The 19,397-nt window shown below is 40.0% G+C and overlaps 1 protein-coding gene across 1 annotated transcript; it reads left to right on the forward strand.

The window, feature by feature from the left end:
* Positions 1-18,279: 18,279 nt before the first annotated feature.
* Positions 18,280-18,498, forward strand: LOC101596486 (ubiquitin-like protein 5). Its single transcript, XM_012947372.2, has one exon. It carries the CDS (start codon positions 18,280-18,282, stop codon positions 18,496-18,498), a length of 219 nt encoding a protein of 72 aa, XP_012802826.1.
* The last annotated feature ends 899 nt before the right edge of the window (positions 18,499-19,397 follow it).

The following is a 19,397-nucleotide window of genomic DNA, read 5'->3' on the forward strand; positions in this document are numbered from 1 at the left end:
ATCTGTGGCTGAGTTAACATCAGATTGTGTGCAAAGAAAAACACTGTTAGGGCTGGAGAGATGGCTTAGCGGTTAAGCGCTTGCCTGTGAAGCCTAAGGACCCCAGTTCGAGGCTCGCTTCCCCAGGTGCACAAGGGGGCGCACACGTCTGGAGTTCGTTTGCAGAGGCTGGAAGCCCTGGCACGCCCATTCTCTCTTTCACCCTCTATCTGTCTTTCTCTCTGTGTCTGTTGCTCTCAAATAAATAAATAATTTTAAAAAAGAAAAATAAAAACACTATTAGACCACGGAAAGATGACTCAGGTGCTCTTGTGAGATGGGCCGCAGAAGAGGAAGAAGTGCAGCGCTCGTGAACAACCGGAAGCATATGAGACAGTATGCAGCATGCACCGAGGGAAGCACAGTTCAGCTGACAGTAGAGCTCTCAGCAAGACAATGGGAGCCAGGCAGTAGACAGGAAATATCTGAAAATGATTATGGGTTGCAGCTTAGACCTAAAATATCCTTCAAATGCCATAGACTAAAGACTTGGTTGCCAGCTAATAGGCTTTAAAGAAGGGGTTGGATCAGAAAGCTCTGATCTCATCAACAGCCCATTGATAACTTCGTAGCCCAAAGGATGTGTTAGGAAGTGGGAGCTGGCTGGAAGAAGGCATGCTTGCCTCTGACAGTTACCTTTGTCTCTGGATGTTTGTCCTCTTTGTCTCCATCTTACCTGAGGCGATAGCTTTGCTTGGCCTCCCCCTCCTGCCGGGCTGTTCTGCCTCATCCCAGACCCAGACACAGTGGAGCGACAACCATGGATTGAAACTCCCGCAAGTGTAAGCCCAAATCAACCTCCTTCCTTTCCAATAGTTTCTCTTGGGTATTTTGTGACCATGACAGAAAGCTTATTTACCACAATGACATGGACAAAACAGAACACAATTTTTCGAAACAAGTACAAGAAAACATTCAGTGTGAGTAGTTGTGTGGAGTCGACCAGTGAAGAGGAAACAGACAGAAGGAGAAACACAAAGTCTGAGTAGTTGTTGGTAATGGAGTAGAGCAGTCAAGAGGTACCCGGGGTCACTTCCTTCACCTGTTTGCATTAGCCTGCGAACTTCTCTTCAGCATCAAAGAAAAGCAAAAGAAGAAAGATAAAATGTGACAACTCAAGTTTTCATATAGCTAGAAGACACAAGTAATTCCCAGATGCTAAAACATACAAATGTAATGTCCAACATAGACACGCCATGTGAACAGAGAGATTACCCAACCTTGGTCAGGCAGGAAAGGACCAAAAGAAGCACCCTGGCCCAAAAAAAGAAAAAAATTCAAAGTATAGTTACCACTGAGTGCATATTGCTTTCATACCTTCATGAAACCAAAAATCCTATGTAAAACCATCATGAACTGGAAACTCCCTTACGATAACTGTAATAAAAATCATTCTTAGCTTATCTGACATGGAAATCTAGTGAATTCTTTTACAATCTTCTTTTTAATTGCATAATCATGTGACCCAAGTTTAACAAGCCCACTGCATGAAGAAAGAAGGACCATGTCTTACCTAACTGTACCCCCTAGGACACAGCAGAGTTCTTGGCACACAATAATAGGTCAATAATCAATCTTTGATTAATAGATAAACAAGGAATAGTCCATGAAATACAGCACCTCCCCACACTGGGAAGCTCCAGAACTTCAGATCTTGCTGGGCAGGTTCACCAGATTTGTTCCTCATAATCCATTGACTTAGGTGGGTAACTTTTGCTCTTATATTAATACCTGATAAAGTATCTAAATATACTTAATTTCCATACTGTAAAAGTATTTATTTTCAGCATAATTATAGCCACAATGTTAGAAGACAAAGCCAGATCTTCAGTCTGATTTTTAAGAACTTTCAATGTACCACATGCTATGTTAGGAGTTTGAGGACAAATGGAGAAAGAGATGGCCCTGTCCTTCTCCAGCAGTCTGAAAGTGAAGGATACAAAACACACTAAATGTGGCATAGAAGTAACAGACTTGGGGCCTCCACAGCAGCACAAGTTAGTTCAGTAAAGACCATTTTTCTCTTTTCAAGTCAGTGAAGTTTTCCCTAAACTGTGCCAGTGTTAGGGGTCTTTTATCATCCTTTCCAAGGTGGGCTGATGCTGCGGGGTCTCTGGAGCTCATTCATTCCCACAGAGAACCTGTCAGATCAGTCACTTCTTTAGCTAACACACCTGAAGCAAGCTCTGGAATCAACTTTCCTCGGATTAAAGATTTCTTTTTCTTTTGAGAGGCTGCTAAGTCTATCTTTGAAGTAGAATTCTTCCTGGGATTTATCAAGTCAGGAGCTCTTGGCTGTCTTGTCCTACTTCATAAATCCATATGCAGTTTCAAAAAGTGTTAACCTAGGACTTTATCAGTGGTGCTAAGACATGCAGAACATGGCAACAGAATACAGAAAGAGGAGGAAAGGGTCTTTAAGAACACAGAGTGAGGGCTGGGGAGGAAGCTAAGTAAAGTGCTTGCCTTGCAAACCTGAGGAGCTGAGTTTTATCCCCAGTTCATATGTAAAACCGCCAGGTGTGGAGGCATGCACCTCTAATCCCAATGCTGGGGTGAAAGAATCAAGTCTAGCTGAATCAGTGAGCTCCAGGCCAATGAGAGACACTGTCTCAAAGAAGCTGGACAGTGTTTCTGAGGAGCAACACTAGTGGTTCTCTTGCCTCCAGATGCGTGTGTGTGTGTGTCACACCTGCTCACAAACATGCACAAACACACACTCACAAACGCATAAAGCACACAAAGATTTCCATGCTTTTTTGCCATCTGAATGGATGAGCAATCCTGTCCCTGGAAGCCCAGCTACTCACAGAATAGGAAGACTTTTATAAAACTGGATTTATAATAGGGCATCAGCAGGCATGTCATTGAATGAGGCCAAGTTGAGGAATTTCAAGAATGGAAACTTAATCAGTTCCTCCACAGAAGCCATCAGCTAAGACATGGTGAGTTCCAGAAGTGTTAAAGGAAGTTTAGTGTTTTCCTTCTTAGTGAAGGCTCAATGCTGAGAGAAAGAGGAATATACACAGGTCCAGGCCTCTTCTGTTTTCCTGAGATATTGCTCCTCTTCCTTGTATCAATGAAGTTCCCCATTCTTCAAAGTAGGGTGATTTTACAGGACTAAAATTTGTTAAATGTCAAATTTCAATTTAAGTTCAATTTTCTAAGTTTTTAATAGAAATGGGAAGGAAAAGCAAAAATCTGGAAAAAAAATATAGGCATTTCTTCCTGAATGAAGAATATCTTTTCTAACTATTAATATGAAAAAAATTAAAAGGGGCAGGGATGAAATCTGATCCTCATTGCTGACGTATGGACAGATAGAGATTTGCTGAACAAATCCATAAAGCTCACTAGTTGAAACTACAGTAAGATGTATCATAGTTTTTCTGTCACACTATTTATCATGTGTTTTTGGCTTATAGTTTCAAGGGGAGGACATGGTGGCAGGGGAAGCATGGCTGGAGCTGCATCATCACATCAGCAGAGGCGAGAAAGAGAGAGAAAGAGAGTGTGTGTAGAAGTGGAGCACACTTTGCTTCCTAACAACCATCCTTTATTGCCTAGAGACTGCAAGCCAAGGTGAGGGATATTTAAAATGTATCCTGACTCAACTTAGAAACAAAAGCCCTTCCCAGGGAAAATGCATAGCCCTGGCACTCCAGCATTTCCAAGAGATGAGACAAGGTCAAAGCATATATTACTATGGCCATCTACTCCTGCTTCCAAAGGGCATGGTTTATCTTCTGTCCTTTCTGTACACTGCAGGTACTCTCAGTCCTAGACTAGATGCCCAGGTTCCTCACTCCTAGACTCGGAACTGCGTCTCAGCTTCCAGATCCAGACCTGTGCTTCCTGAACAAGCTGGCCCTCTGAGGCCTGAACAGATGACATATGTAACAGACCCACAGAGCACTGTCATCACCATCTTATGTGACAGTGTGTCTCCATATCTATCATTCATTCCATGAGCATGCTCTTTTGGCCCACTTCAGGCTAAAATGGGTATTAGGGTGGCTCTGCCTAGATCCAATCACACTATAGTTCCCGAAGAATCCAGTACTCAAATGGGTGATTGGAAGCAATTCACCAAGTTTACATTAGTCATTTTCTATTACCAGGACAAAATACCTGAGACTATGCAGTTTTTATTATAAACAAATTGTGAGAATTGGAACCACAAGAACACAGAGACACCATTCAGTTGACTTCTAGTAAAGTCTTTAAATTCATGGTGGGAAGCAAAAGAGCAAGTAAGTGAGTTCAAAAGGAAGCAAAAAATATCAAATTCTCATGATAGCTCAACTTTTTCTAGAAGAAAGATATTAAGCCCTTCCTAAGGGCTCTACCCTCATGATGCAATCTGTTACCACCATCTTCCTTTTCCCAACTCTGTTGCACTGAAAAGCTAAAGTTTCAACACGTGAACATTTTCTCATTATATTGTTATGGTATTGAAAAATTCAGTTTTTTAAATTTTTATTGGAAACTTTAATATATGAACATATAGGAATTTGGTCATGTTCCCATACAATCCTCTTTTGTCCCTCCTCCCCTATCCCCCAACCCCTAAACCACCTTCTTTTTAAGGTAGTCCTTCCTCTGCTTTGTTTCCTCATTCCATTTGTCCTCCTCCATTCTGCATGGCAAAGTGTTGATGGGCTTAGCACTGTGCTGGTCTTATGGAAGTATTTGTAACCATGTGGGGTCATGAATGCACAATCAGTACATGTCAGTGTCCTGAAGAAGGCCTATGTACCTTGAGCCTCTTACATTTCCTCTTCCTCTTCCACAATGTTCCCTGAGCCTTGGCAGGTGTGATAGAAGTCTCCTTTAGAGTTGGGCTCTTGGCTGCCTCTTATTTTCTGCTTTGATAAGTTTTCAGTCTCCTCAGTATCTGCCTCCACCCCATAGAGAAGGTTCTCTGGCTAGCAGTGAGCATAGTACTCATACATCCAGCCTCTTCCTGTGCAATGTTCCATGAGTGCTGGTAGATGTGATAGAGGGACTCCATCCAGTGTTAAGCACTGGGCTTTCTTCCTGTTGTTTTGGTAAATATTGGGTCTCCCAAGTATTTGCTTCCCTCTGCAAAAAAGAAGGTTAGGAAGCCAGGCCAAATATGCCAATTGGTTCAATAGTTGCATGTTTGTTTTGGGAAAAACCAACCACTCTTTAATTTAGACTAGATGCTCGCTCAATGGGGGGAAATACATATCTGATGCTGAAAACCTAGACATAAGTCTATGGCTGGGAAGGTCATGAACCCTAAGAAAGAAATGCCAGCTGTTGCTTGGTTATATTAAAAACTGAGCCGGGCGTGGTGGCGCACGTCTTTAATCCCAGCACTCGGGAGGCAGAGGTAGGAGGATCACCATGAGTTCAAGGCCACCCTGAGACTACATAGTTAATTCCAGGTCAGCCTGGACCAGGGTGAGACCCTACCTTGAAAAACCAAAAAAAAAAAAAACTGCCATGTAAGCACTCTAAAAAATATTTATACCCATATATTAATACTACTCTCATTTTTATTTATAATATTTACTTATTTATAATTATTTATTTTTATTATTTTATTATTATATTATTTTTATTATTTTATTATTTATTTTTAATTATTTATTTATAATATATTAATACTACTCTCATTTTTGGTTAGATAAGGTCCTGTTTTCAGATGGTGGTGAGCACTGGGCTGACTCAAAACTCACCATAGTGCTGAGAATTGACAGGAGAGTGCTTAGCACTGAGACATCTCTATAACACCTTCCAAGGCTCAGGGTCCATTGTGGAAGAGCTGGGGGAAAGAATTTAAGAGCCAAAGGAAGAGTAGGACTCCTTCCAGACACAAAATGGCCTTTAGTGTATCTGAAACTACCTACATAAAACCTTCATAATAGGAGTAAAAGATGGTGATGTCAAAATGAAAGAGAATAATTGGTAATTGTAAGGGGTAGGGGATTTGATGGAGGGTGGATTTGAAGGGAGAATGAGAGTGGAGGAAGAGAATTGTCATGGTTTTGTTGATACTTATGGGAGCTGTCATTAAAAAGGATCTCTAGCCAAATGTTAGATCAGCATTAATCAAAGGGTATACACACATATATCTACAAGGCTTTTTCTAAAAAAAATTTTTGTTGTTATTTTTATTTATTTATTTGAGAGTGACAGACAGAGGGAGAAAGAGGCAGAGAGAGAAAGAGAGAGAGAGAGAATGGGCACACCAGGGCCTCCAGCCACTGCAAACAAACTCCAGATGTGCATGCCCCCTTGTGCATGTGGGTCCTGGGGAATCGAGCCTCAAACTGGGGTCCTTAGGCTTCACAGGCAAGCGCTTAACTGCTAAACCATCTCTCCAGCCTTCTAATAAGACTTTTTGACAGGCACAATATTTCAGTTTAGCCCAAGTATAGTAGAAGCTTCTTCTGGGGTCTATGACCTTTCAAGCCATAAGCTTTTGACTTGGTTCCCAGAACTTGGTACATTTTCCTTCCTGATTAGGGCTTCATATACAATCAGAAAGAAGTTGATTAGCTCCATGACTTATGTGTTGCTATTGCTCCCATCAATACAAAGTTTGGGGACACATTCCAACCACATATGAAGGGAATTTTGAGTTAAACATATTAACTGTGTCCATCATACAATCAGGGGATGCAGGTAATACGGCCAGCAGGTGAAACCTTCTCTCATCTCTACAGTAAGAAAATGGGAATATGGCTAGAGACATGGCTCAGTGGTTAAGGGCACTTCCTTGCAAAGCCTTTGGGTTCAATTCCCCAGAGCCCACATAAAGCCAGATCCACAAAGTGGTGTACTCTTCTGGAGTTTGTTTGCAGCAGCAAAAGGTTCTGGACCAGCTTTCCTCTTTCCCACACAAAAAAAAATATTAAAAAGAAAATATGGCAGTACGTTAATTTATGCTATGTCTATAACCAAAAGCCCATGAAGGGAAAGGAGCACCTGGCTCTCACAAATTCATTGTCTCATGACTTCATGTTTCTCTTGGGCCAAATAAGAAAAGTCAGAACTCTCCAATGACTTCATTTCAAGTGAGTATGTCTCCTAGAAATTGCTGCTCCCTGGGACACAGTATGCAGCCTCTTCTTGTTCCCTCCCCACTGTATCTATGACAGTGGTTCACAAATGTCAGTCTCAAAAACACTTTTCTCTCTTAGAAAGTGTTGAAATCTCCAAAGAATTTTGTTTGTTTGAACATATCTTTCAATATATACCATATTTGAATTTAAATGAGACATTTTAAAGCAGGTATTAAGTTCAAAAAAATAAGCCTACCACATTAATACAAAATAAATATTTTATGAATGTAACAATATTTACAAAGTTAAAATGTAGATAAAAGAATACCATGGGTTTATATTTTGCAAATCTCTCATGACTAGATTCTGATATCTACTTTTGTATTCAACCAGCTATATTATAACATTTTTATTCATGCAACTAGATTCCATACAGGATTATAAAATCTGTTGTCAGAAAATGGAGAAATGCATTCACACCCTACTCAAGTACATGCAGATGTTCTTCTTTAATTATATATTAAAGAACATTGAGTGGTGGTTTTCATGTGCTATGACATGAAAATCTATTGGTCTGACATGTACTAATAGATACTTTTCACCCACACATGATTTTATAGCATTAGACATTGGTAATTTGAAAAATGTTGGTTTGCTGAGTTATGCAGGTCTTCCATATGTTGATTCATTTCATTTTATAATATCAAAAATGTTCCACTTACTAATATCACTACTGACCTCATCATAAAAGTCTGCAAGTACTTTCATTTAAGACGTGGTAGTATTATTGGCAACAGTGGTTGTTTGAATCAGATGTTTCCCATAAGCTCCAGTGGTTTGAGTGCTTGGTCCCCAAGTGGCAGCAGTTTGGGAGGTGGAGCCTTACTAAAGGAGGTGTGTTGCTCAGGGTGGGCTTAGGTGTGTTACAGCCCATATTCCCATTTGCCAGATCTCAGCTCACTCTCTTGCTGTTGTCTTCCAGTTGCTGTGCAAGAAGTAATGTTTAGTCTCTGCTCTCCCATCCTTTTCCTGCCATTATGAAGCTTCTCTTTGAGACTATAAGCCAGAATAGCCTTTCCTTCCATCAGCCATTTTTGGCCAGGTGTTTTGTCCCAGCAATGTAATAGTATCTATAACAACATATACTGCCACTTGTTTTTCTTGAAGTGACAGACTTGTGGGATCATTTTTGATAAAATGACTACCACATACTCAATTTTAACTAGCTGTCATTTGTGCTCCAGATGGTCTAACAATGTATAAAGCTCAGCCCACAAGGCAGTCATGCAAGTGTTTCCTGGACTTCTAGCACAATGTAGTGCCATGGCTTGTACCAAGGCGTCATGAATTTTGCCTACCACTGTTATTTGATTATGGCTCATGCTGAAGTTTGTTCCACAGAGTACAAGTGCTGAAGATGGTGTGAACTTTGAGAGGCCCTGGGTCATGCAGGATCTGCTGCTCTGGCAGGATTAAGGGAGTCCTGTAGAAAATAGGTCAGGCAAGAGTTGTAGCAAAGCAAATTCAGCTTCCTCTTGGTTTTTCACACCATGTGACCTCTTATATAAGTTGTTTGATTTTTCTATTGTGCACAGAGCAGCACATGATCCTTACCAGAAGCTGAACACACACTGGCCCCTAATTTTTGCTGTTGCTGTTGTCGTCATCGTCATTATTGTTCTTCAAGTAATGTCTCACTGTAGCCCAGGCTGACCTAGAACTCACTCTTTATCCCATCTGGCTTCACACTCATGGTTATCCTCCTACTTCAGCCTTACCAGTGCTGGGGTAAAAGGTGTGTACCACCTTGCCAAGCATGACCCCCTGCTTTTGAAGTTCCAGAACTGTGAAAGAAACCTTTCTGCTTTTTAATTTTCCAGTGCAAGGGACTTTGTTATTACAGCATAAAATCTACACTTGAGACCAAGAGAGGAGACTGAAATTACCCACTATTGCTTTTAGAAAAAGGTAAATAATTGTTTACATTATTATGAAAAGTAATGTTGACCTCCAAGGCCTGTTGAAAGATATCCATAAACCCCACTTTTAGACTGACTAACCCACCATGCTCAGGAGAAAGCCAGAGCCCAATGCATGAGAATTTGATTTTGTAGCTCTCCAACTTTGCTCTTTGCGATTGCCCTCTCACACAGTCTGTACCATGAGGACATTCCATTTACCAAATAGGGCTAGGGTTGGGGTCCATAATTTGTCTTGTGTTGAATAATACTTCATTTAGAAATGCTTATGCCACATGGAAAATCTAAGTCACTATCAACCAACACACACATTGTGCTGGGTAAGAGCATGGCAAGAGATAAAATCCAGTCACCATCCTTCACTCTTTGCCCAGTGCTTGCACAATTAAACAGAGAAAAAAGCAGGACTTCCTATTAAATGTAGCAATTCTGTTGGGAAAGGAAAGAGCTCTTATGCATTGAGTTACACAGCCACTTGAGTTTCAAGAATCTGCTGAGCACCAGACACTTGTTATAAGTACAGAGGATTTAGGGGAACTGAGATCACAGCCCTGATATCATGAACAAGCACCTAGTGAGCAAGCACATAGGCAGGTCATAAAGGCAGTTAGATGGTAATTAAACTAAGACAGGGTGATTGTACAGATAGAGTGGGATCACAGGAGGGTGGTGTTCTTGTAAGGGTAGTTAGGGAAACCCCTTGAGAAGGTATCCTGGGAGACTATAGTCAAAAGAAGTGAGGAGTAGATATGTATGACAGAAAATAAGCCTGATGGAGCCTGCTGTGTCAGAGAAGCTGCCAAGGTGCTTGTATGACTGGACATGTTCAAAGCTATTGAAGATTTTGAGTGATTTCCCCACAGTTAGATTGCAACTGTTTGGAAGTATGCTTCCCTCCACCTACCTCCTACAGCTATGGAGACAAAATACCAATGCATTGACATTTTGTTAGGGTGGAGGGGTTATAGAATAAATACAAAGGAAGCATGATCTCTCCTGCCATTGTGAAGATAAAAAGGGGTGTTGTTCTTGCAAATGTCATGCACTTTCTTGAGTCCATAGCCCCAAAATGTTCTGGTTGCTGGCTAATGGCCCTGAAGAACACTTCTTGAAGAGATGGAAATTAGGCTTGGAGTAGAGGACAAGTCAGTAGCTTTGGGGGATTTTTTTCCTCTCCAGTATTGCCTTCCTATCTAGACTTATAGTACATTTATTCAACTGTGCTCAGAAATGTTTCTTAAGAGTCTGAAACAAACTGAGGCCTGGACCTTTTCTTTGTATTTTTTGTTGTTGTTTTGTTTGTTTGTTTTTCACCTTGCTTTGTGCCTGGCACCTTTCATCTCAAATGCTGTAGACTGGATATGTTTAGTTAGTCTGACAAATATTCTATTGAAGCATCTGAGACACCAAATTAACCTGATTGTATCATTTATGTAGATACAGGGACAATTAAACATTTAGTTCACTCCTTAAAATAGTAATTGAAGGGCTGGAGAGATGGCTTAGCAGTTAAGCGCTTGCCTGTGAAGCCTAAAGACCCGGGTTCAAGGCTCGGTTCCCCAGGTCCCACGTTAGCCAGATGCACAAGGGGGCGCACGCGTCTGGAGTTTGTTTGCAGTGGCTGGAAGCCCTGGCGCGCCCATTCTATCTCTCTCCCTCTGTCTGTCTTTCTCCCTGTGTCTGTCGCTCTCAAATAAATAAATAAAAAATGAACAAAAAAAAATTTTAAAAAAATAGTAATTGAAGATCACTTTGACCCTCCTAGGTAATTGCCTTTAATCATGCTTTAAAGAGACAGCACAATTAAACCACATCTACAATCTTGGAAAATTTGAGTGGAAGAACCTTGAATTGTGTAGGGTTTATTCCTCTCATTTTCCCCATACCTAACTTACTCCCAATAAGAGGTAAGGAAAGACAAGAGAGGAAGAGCCCTGGCAGATGTCAGACAGAAGCTGTGAGTGAGGGTTGAAATGAATCACCATGGTGCAGCTTTCAGAAAAAAATCAATAAGAAGTAAAGAATAGCTTCAAAGATGACAGCCAGTGATGCGCTGTCAGCCATGGGAGGGTCACTCGGGAGCATTGGCAGCTTCTCCTGAACAGAGGGAAGATCTGAGGAACTCATTGTAATGGTGCTGAATCGCCCTGGCAGCCCAGTAGAATTAGGTATCCCCACCTCTCTTTTTGAGGGAATTTCACCAGAAAAGCATTTCAGAACTAGATTTGTCAGAAGATTCACGCTAAATCTAGAGTTAGTAGAGTAACTCAGTGTTTATCATTATATAGGTATATCTAGATAGATTGTTGGGCAGATAGATAGATAAAGGAAAGAAATGGCTGGATGGACAGATAGACAAACAGATTAGCTAAAGAAATAATAGTGAATTGATAGATGGTAGGAAGGTATATACGTAGGCCAGATGGTTGGATGGATGACAGTTAGATAGTAATTAATCTTTTTTGTTTCCCAGTGTACTAGACAGATCGAATAGAGGGTTTGTGAAAGGAATCAGAGATTAGTGGGGATGAGGCAAGGAAATTGTTCTGGGTAAGGACGAGGTTCCATGCATGGTGTAGCTTCTATGTGTTTAGCACAATAAAGAATGAGGTATTGGACTGGGGAGAAGCTTAGCAGTTAAGGCACTTGCCTGAAAAGCCTAAGGACCCAGTTCAATTCCCCAGTACCCATGTAAGCTAGATGCACAATGTGGTGTGCATCTAGAGTTTGTTTGCAGTTGCTAGAGGCCCTGGTGCATCAATTCTCTCTCTCTCTCTCTCTCTCCCAAGTAAGTAAATATTTTGTTAAAATGAGATATGGGCTGGAAAGATTACTTAGCATTTAAGACACTTGCCTGCAAAGCCTAAGGACACAAGTTTGACCCCCCTGGACCCCACGTAAGCCAGGTGCACATGGTGGCACATATGTCAAGAGTTCATTTGCAGTGGCCAGAAGCTCTGGAAGGCCCATTCTCTCTGCTCTCTCTCTCTCTCAAATAAATAAATAAATAAAATTTAAAAGAATGAGGGAGGTGTTAATCATAGCATTCTTGTATGAATAAGTACGTCAGTTCTATAATATGTGTAAGAAACATACAGTAAAAATCCCCCTCTGCCACTTTTCCCTGGCTGCAAGCCTCCACTCCCCTGGCTCCTCCCTCTGCTCACCACTGCCAATGCTTGAAATATGGTGATTATTGCAATCAGCTTCACTTTCACATTGCTTGGATGAACTTCCAAATGAGGCACAGTTAATGGAAGAAAGGGATTTATTGAGGATTACAGATCCAGGGGAAGTTCCATAATGGCAGAAGACACTGGCCCTCTTTCACAGATCCATGTAGAGAGAAATACTGCCACCAACATCACAAGCAAGCCCACTCCAAGAATCCCAGGCAGAGCTCAGGTACTCTGCATACCTTTTTAGGCTAGAAACCGATGAACTTCCAGTAACACTTTTGGGCTAGACCCCAGGATCCACCCCCATTGACAACTCTTCCAACCAGGTGGCTGGAAATCCAAAAATTACAGCCTTCATAAAACTTCTGGATCTACTGGGGCCATCTATTCAAAGTACCACAGCCATTTTCATTGCTTTTTTTGTTCCTTATTTTCTTTATTTTTTCTTCATGCATAGTGTACAGTAGTTCTTTACAACATATTTCAATATGTAAATTTACTATATCTACATTTTTTGTCTGGCTTTCACTCATTATTTCACTTATGTGTAGGAAGAAATTATATGATTAAGTCACAATTTAGCATCCATTCTTCTGCCCAGACATTAGTGGTTTCCACATTTTAACTCTTAAACAATGATGGAGTAGGAATGTTTACCTTGTGTGCAGACACATGTTGGTTTAACTCAGGTAGTTTAGTTCTGATCATCATATGAAGGTGACTTCTCTTGGATCTTTCCTTCTAGCTCTGCTCTGAGCTGTATTCAATTTGTGTGGTGGTGGGAGGTATTGGGAAAAGTGCTCTTGAGAACTCCCTGTATCCATCTTTTCTTTGACACACCTGTATCCACTCTTCTGTAAGGAGAATGAAGGGAGTTTTTCAAGGTTAAGTGCTATCCTTGTTTAAGCTGAAAGATTCACAGGATTGACCACATAAAAGTAAGAGCAACAGTTCCATATTGTAAGTCAAGGGATAGCTAAGAGATAATTCATTATCAATTTCTCTGGGAAAGGAAAACAGATAGGAGACATTTTCTGGTAGCATCAAAGCACCTCATCTGCTTAAATTATGAATGACCTGGAGTATTTAAGCATAGGAACTCTCTCACCACACCTCCATGGGCATGCTAGAGGGTGTGGCCTAATGCCCTGTAGCCATTTCTGTTACTACAAATTACAAAAAATGCTCTTGATATTTGATCTAGCTAATCAACCTGACAGGCTCCATGTTAATCATATTAAAATATATGTCCTCTAATACTGACAATAGCCAAGTATTTATAAGGAAGGTGAAAAAAAATCACAATGCTTTGGAGTGTTTATTTGCTTAAGAACACACATATCAAGTAGCAAATCCATGAACCACAGGTGAAACTTGCTATACTGGAAGCGTAAGCCTCAATCCTACAGCTCACTGTTAAGTGACTATGGAGTTAAACATGGATTAGTTTCAAGTCACTATATTTAGAAGAAAAGAATGTCAATTTATGAGTAAAATTGAGGATTAAAAGAAATCCCTAGAAAGAAAATAGTCAAGATATTACAAAATAAGTTCTTTTACCAAATGGAGGAGAAAAGACCTCTAAGTGACCTTACTAAGCCAGGTGAGATCTCTGAGCAGGAAGCAGGTGGAAAGCCCTGTGAAATTTCCTGATATGCATGCCCAGCTGATCCAAGGGGTGCCAGCTACAAGAAAGTGCTTTTCCTCACACACACCAGCCCAGCCAGCAAGAGCAGTAGAGAATACAGGGAGGACCTTCTCCCCACACACAGTGACCTTGAAGCTTCAAATGAAGCTTAAGCAGAGTATCGTGACTAGTAGATCTGTGGGACCAGCCAGGCAGTCTCATAATCTCCCTTCTCTCACATGCCAACATCAAAAATTCTGAGAGTTCTACTGAAAGCTAGAGCTCCAATTTGCCCCTTTATCACATAGTAGCGACTCTAACTATCTGAGCTGATTCAAGGCAAGAGTGCTCCAAGGACAAATATGGCCCTCAACTCAGCACAAGTGAGCTAGAAACTGGAACTCCACTGTGTGAATACATACCCCAAACCTGTTCTTCGGGTTTGAAATGATATTCACATTGTACCTCCCATATCAGAACACTTGCTCAATGAAAAATTGCAGAGGAGGAATTTAAAACCCATCCCACTGTGGAAGAAATGCTGACTAATGCAGTATTGTTTGTTTGTTTGTTTGTTTTATTTTGTTTTTCAAGGTAGGGTCACACTTAACTCAGGCTGACCTGGAATTCACTATGTAGTCTCATGGTGGCCTTGAACTCATGGTAATCCTCCTAGTGGGCCTCCCAAGTGGTAGGATTAAAGGCATATGCCACTATGCCCAGCATAATACAGTATTTTTATTTTTTACTTTAATGTACATTTAACACAGTTTGCCTTAAAACTATATGTTATGGTTAACGTTCGTCATTTTGAATATTTTATCTTTTTCTGCCTATTTTAAGCTCCACATTTGCATGCATAAATATATATTGTAATGGATCTGTGTTTGGATATTGCTCAGTGAAGTTAGGATTTATCTGTATATTTCTTCAAGTAGTCTATAATCAGCCACTCTAGGCTTCTTTTCCCACTTTTCCCACTCTTCCCACATATAGTATTCCTCTCATTCTAACTGTTTTTCTTCTTTCCCTTTTAAAAATATTTTATTTTTATTTATTTATTTATTAGACAGAAAAAGAAGGAGAGAGAAATAGAGAATGGGCACACCAGGGCCTCCAGCCACTGCAAAGGAACTCCAGATGCAGGTACCACACCCCTTGTGCAACTGGCTAATGTGGGTCCTGGGGAATTGAAACGGTCCTTTGGCTTGGCAGGCAAATGCCTTAATCACTAAGCCATCCCTCCAGCCCTCTTCTTTCTCTTTTTATTATACTGCCTCTTTATTATATCAAACGAGAATGGGCACATTCTGAGTGATATGGCCATAAACTACTACATTAAAACTATACCCATCCATAGCTTTAACAACCTCTAAAGCCTGTGGACCCTAACATTCCAACTTTTTCCTCCCACATGTTGTTCCTATCTTGATATTTTTCAAAACTTGGTCTACCACTAAAACCTATCCTTACCTACCCTACTTTCTTCCCACTTCTAATCTTAATAGCTAAAAGCCTCATTTATTCCATAACTTCCTTATGTGTTTGTCTTACAAAAGTTACTTATATCAAAGGAACCACTGTTCTTAATTGAGTAGCATAACATTTGCATAATAACATATCCAGGAATGGTGATCATTCCTGCATTGAATATCTATCTACTCTGGAAGTAAGACAGAGGCCTTACCAGACTCTTTGAATCCCTGAATTGAGGTCATAACTTCGGAACTATGCATCTAAGCTAATAAAAAGCAATAAAATTACCTCAGATATATAAGTCCCAATGTAGTCATATAAGAATCATGAAAAGTCAAAGCAACATTACACTCTGAAAATTAACAGTCCCAAGTAATGGCTTCTAATGAGAATGTATCAGATGTAATCCTAGACAGGGAACTCAAAAGAGTTCAAAAATATGGTCAAAAGACTCAAAAGTAGAACACAAACTGCTGAATAAGTCCTAAGAACACACATACATACATATATACACACACACACACAGCTGAATGAAAAATGAAGCCAACACACACATACACAGCTGAATGAAAAATGAAGCCAACACACACACACACAGCTGAATGAAAAATGAAGCCAAGAGAAGATATGAAACAAGGACCAAGTAAAAAGATATAAATACTGAGAAAAACGAAACTCAAGTACTAGAAATGAAAAACACAATAAATCAAAAATTTAAAACACTGTGGAGAGCCTAACTGATAGAATGGATCAAGGAGAAGACAGAATATCTTAACTTGAAAACAAGATGGATAAGTTGGAATATTCCAGCAGCGTTAAGGATATTAAGGTATAAGTAAGGTTTTCAAGACATTAGGGACACTATAAAAAGTTCAAAGCTGAAGGCTGGGCATGGTGGCAAATGCCTTTAATCTCCATTTGGGAGGCAGAGGTAGGAGGATCACCATGAGTTTGAGGCCATCCCAAACCTACATACTGAATTCCAGGTCAGCCTGAAGTAGAGTGAAACCCTACTTTAAAAAACAAAACAAACAAACAAAAAAATCAAATCTAAAAAGTCACAGAAAGGAATAAATAACACTTGAGTATACTTAAGCAAGAAAGGAATAAAAACATACTATAAAATCAATAAAAATAATAGAAATTAAGGCATATATTTCAAAAGTAACTCTGAATATAAATAAGCTCAATGCCCACAATCAAAAGACACTGACTAGCTGAATGGATTAGCAGGCAAAGTTAAATTTAAAAATAATGGAATAAGGTGTTTGGCTGAGAAAATCCCAAGGAAGAATAGCACTGAGGCTGTGGTATGGCTTCATGAAGTTGCCCTGATTCAAATCTACAATGAAAGAGAGTAACCTGCAGAGCAGAAATATATGAATAATATAAAGTTACCCACAGAAAAAAACATGACCAAGTTAAAATCATGGGGATGAAGATTTGCCACTTTCCTTAACTAAGTTGATTCTGGTCAGATATTTTTATCCCAACAATAAAGTAACTGATTTAAAAATTACAAAACTTGGGCTGGAGAGATGGCTCAGCAGTTAAGCACTTGCCTCTGAAGCCTAAGGACCTCGGTTTGAGGCTTGATTTCCAGGACCAATGTTAGCCAGATGCACAAAGGGGTGCACATGTCTGGAATTCGTTTGCAGTGGCTGGAGGTGCTGGTGCACCCATTTTTTCTCTCTCTCTCTATCTGCCTCTTTTTCTCTCTGTCTGTTGCTCTCAAATAAATAACAAAAAATAAACTAAAATTGAAAAAACATTGAAAAACTATTTAATGAAGCTAGCATTAACCTTATACCAAAACCAGATAAAAATCAAAAAAATAAAAAATAAAATGACAAACCATTCTTTGATGACACACACACATAATTTTTCAACAAATTATTGCAAACAAAATGCAAGAACACATCAAAAAGATTATTGATCATGATCAGGTTGGCTTTTTCCAGAGAAGCAAGGATGATGCAACAAACACAAACTGATAAATGTAATACATTACATAATTGAGTGTTGGGCTCTGAAAGGCCCAGGCGTGAGGCCTAGTGGAACTTCCTGAGCCTAGCTAAAGTTTAGCGACCTGTCTCTGGCCAGCTATGACTCAGCAAGACGCCTAATGGTTTCTGGCCTGCCACTTTCGCTTGACAGTTATAATTACCATTTCAATAGTTACAGTTTACTATTGGCCCTTACCTCCCCTCCCCCTATCCTAAAATTCCCCACCTTCATCCCCAACATAGTACAGGCAACTGTTCATGGCAGTAAAGCGAGTTTTTTCATGAGTTCCTACTTCGAAAAGACTCCCAACTCAGTGTGGTTTTTCTCTGGTGGCCAAGAGAGGTTTCTGAATCATCTTATGCTCTTCTTCCTCCTCAACCACTAGGGAGGAACCAGCAGGCCTGGTCCTTCCCTCAGCACTACCTGCCTGCTGGGAAGGAGCTTGGCAATTGAGTGCAAAAATGGGAATAAAATTAACATCTCAATAGATGCAGAAAAGGCTAATTGAGAAAGTCCAACATCCCTTCACATTAAATAACTGGGAATAGAAGGAATGTATATATGCACCTATAGCCATCATTATATTGAATGGAAACATTCACACAAAGTTCAGGAAAAAACAAGAGTTTTCACTCTCTCCACTCCCATTCAACATAATGCTTGAAGTTTCAGCTAAAGCAATAACTTAAGAGAAGTTAATAAAAGGGATGTGAGGAGGTTGTGGCCTTGGCAGTTTCAAGGAGATTTGAGCTCCAGTAAGAATGATCAAGGTTTTTTTGTTTGTTTGTTGTTTTGTTTTTCAAGGTAGGGTCTCACTCTGGTCCAGGCTGACCTGGAATTAACTCTGTAGTCTCAGGGTGGCCTTGAACTCATGGCGATCCTCCTACCTCTGCCTCCCGAGTACTGGGATTAAAGGTGTGAGCCACCACGCCCGGATGATCAAGATTTTTTGCAACCATCTAGGGAAGAAAGTCTGGATGAAATGCAACACTGATGACACCATTAGGGACCTTAAGAAATTGATCATGGCTCAAACTAAGACTCACTGGAAAAAGATTGTTCTTAAGAAGTGGTACATGACTTTTAAGGACCATGTGTTACTGTGGGACTATGAAATCCATGACGGAATGAACCTGGAGTTTTATTACCAATAGATCAGAAATTCTTTCCCCTGTGCTGCTCCACACCCCCTAGTCACACTGGTATGGATGCTTTTTTTTTTTTTTTTTTTGCTTTATTTTTATTTATTTATTTGAGAGCAACAGACAGAGAAAGAGGGACAGAGGGAGAGCGAATGGGCACGCCAGGGCTTCTAGCCACTGCAAATGAACTCCAGACGCATGTGCCCTTTGTGCATCTGGCTAATATGGATCCTGGGGAATCAAGCCTCGAACCAGGGTCCTTAGGCTTCACAGGCAAGCACTTAACTGCTAAGCCATCTCTCCAGCCCTGGTATGGATACTTTTAACAGTTCACATGAATAAAAACTTAGATGCTGTTTTGTTGAAAAGTAAAAAAAAAAAAAAAAAAAATCTTCAGAAAACTAGTGATAATAAACATTTCAGCAAGGTGGCAGAGAACAAAATTAACACACAGAAATCAGTAGCTTTTCTACATAACAAACACTAGCTGAGGAAGAAATCAAGGAAACAATCTCATTCACAATCACCACAAAATACTTTGGAATCAACTTAACCAAATAAGTGAAAGATCTTTATATTTAAAATCTTAAAAAACTTAAAAGAGAAATTGTAAAAGTTATTAGAAGATTCAAGGACTTTCTATACTCATGGAATTTGAAAAGTCAATATTGTAAAAATGGCTACATTACTGAAAGCAATCTATAAATTCAGTGCAATCCCCATGAAAATCCCAGTGTCATTCTTCACAGAAGTAGAAAAACATTAAAATTCATATGGAAGCACATAAGACTCCAGAGAGCCAAAACAATCCTGGACAAAAAGAGTAACACTGGCATTATCACCGTACCTGATTTCAAATAACCCTGTAGAGCCATAGTAAGCAAAATAGCATAGTTCTGGCCAAAGAGATC

Source organism: Jaculus jaculus, chromosome 4, assembly GCF_020740685.1.
Source record: "Jaculus jaculus isolate mJacJac1 chromosome 4, mJacJac1.mat.Y.cur, whole genome shotgun sequence".
In the NCBI taxonomy this organism is placed as follows: Eukaryota; Metazoa; Chordata; class Mammalia; order Rodentia; family Dipodidae; genus Jaculus; species Jaculus jaculus.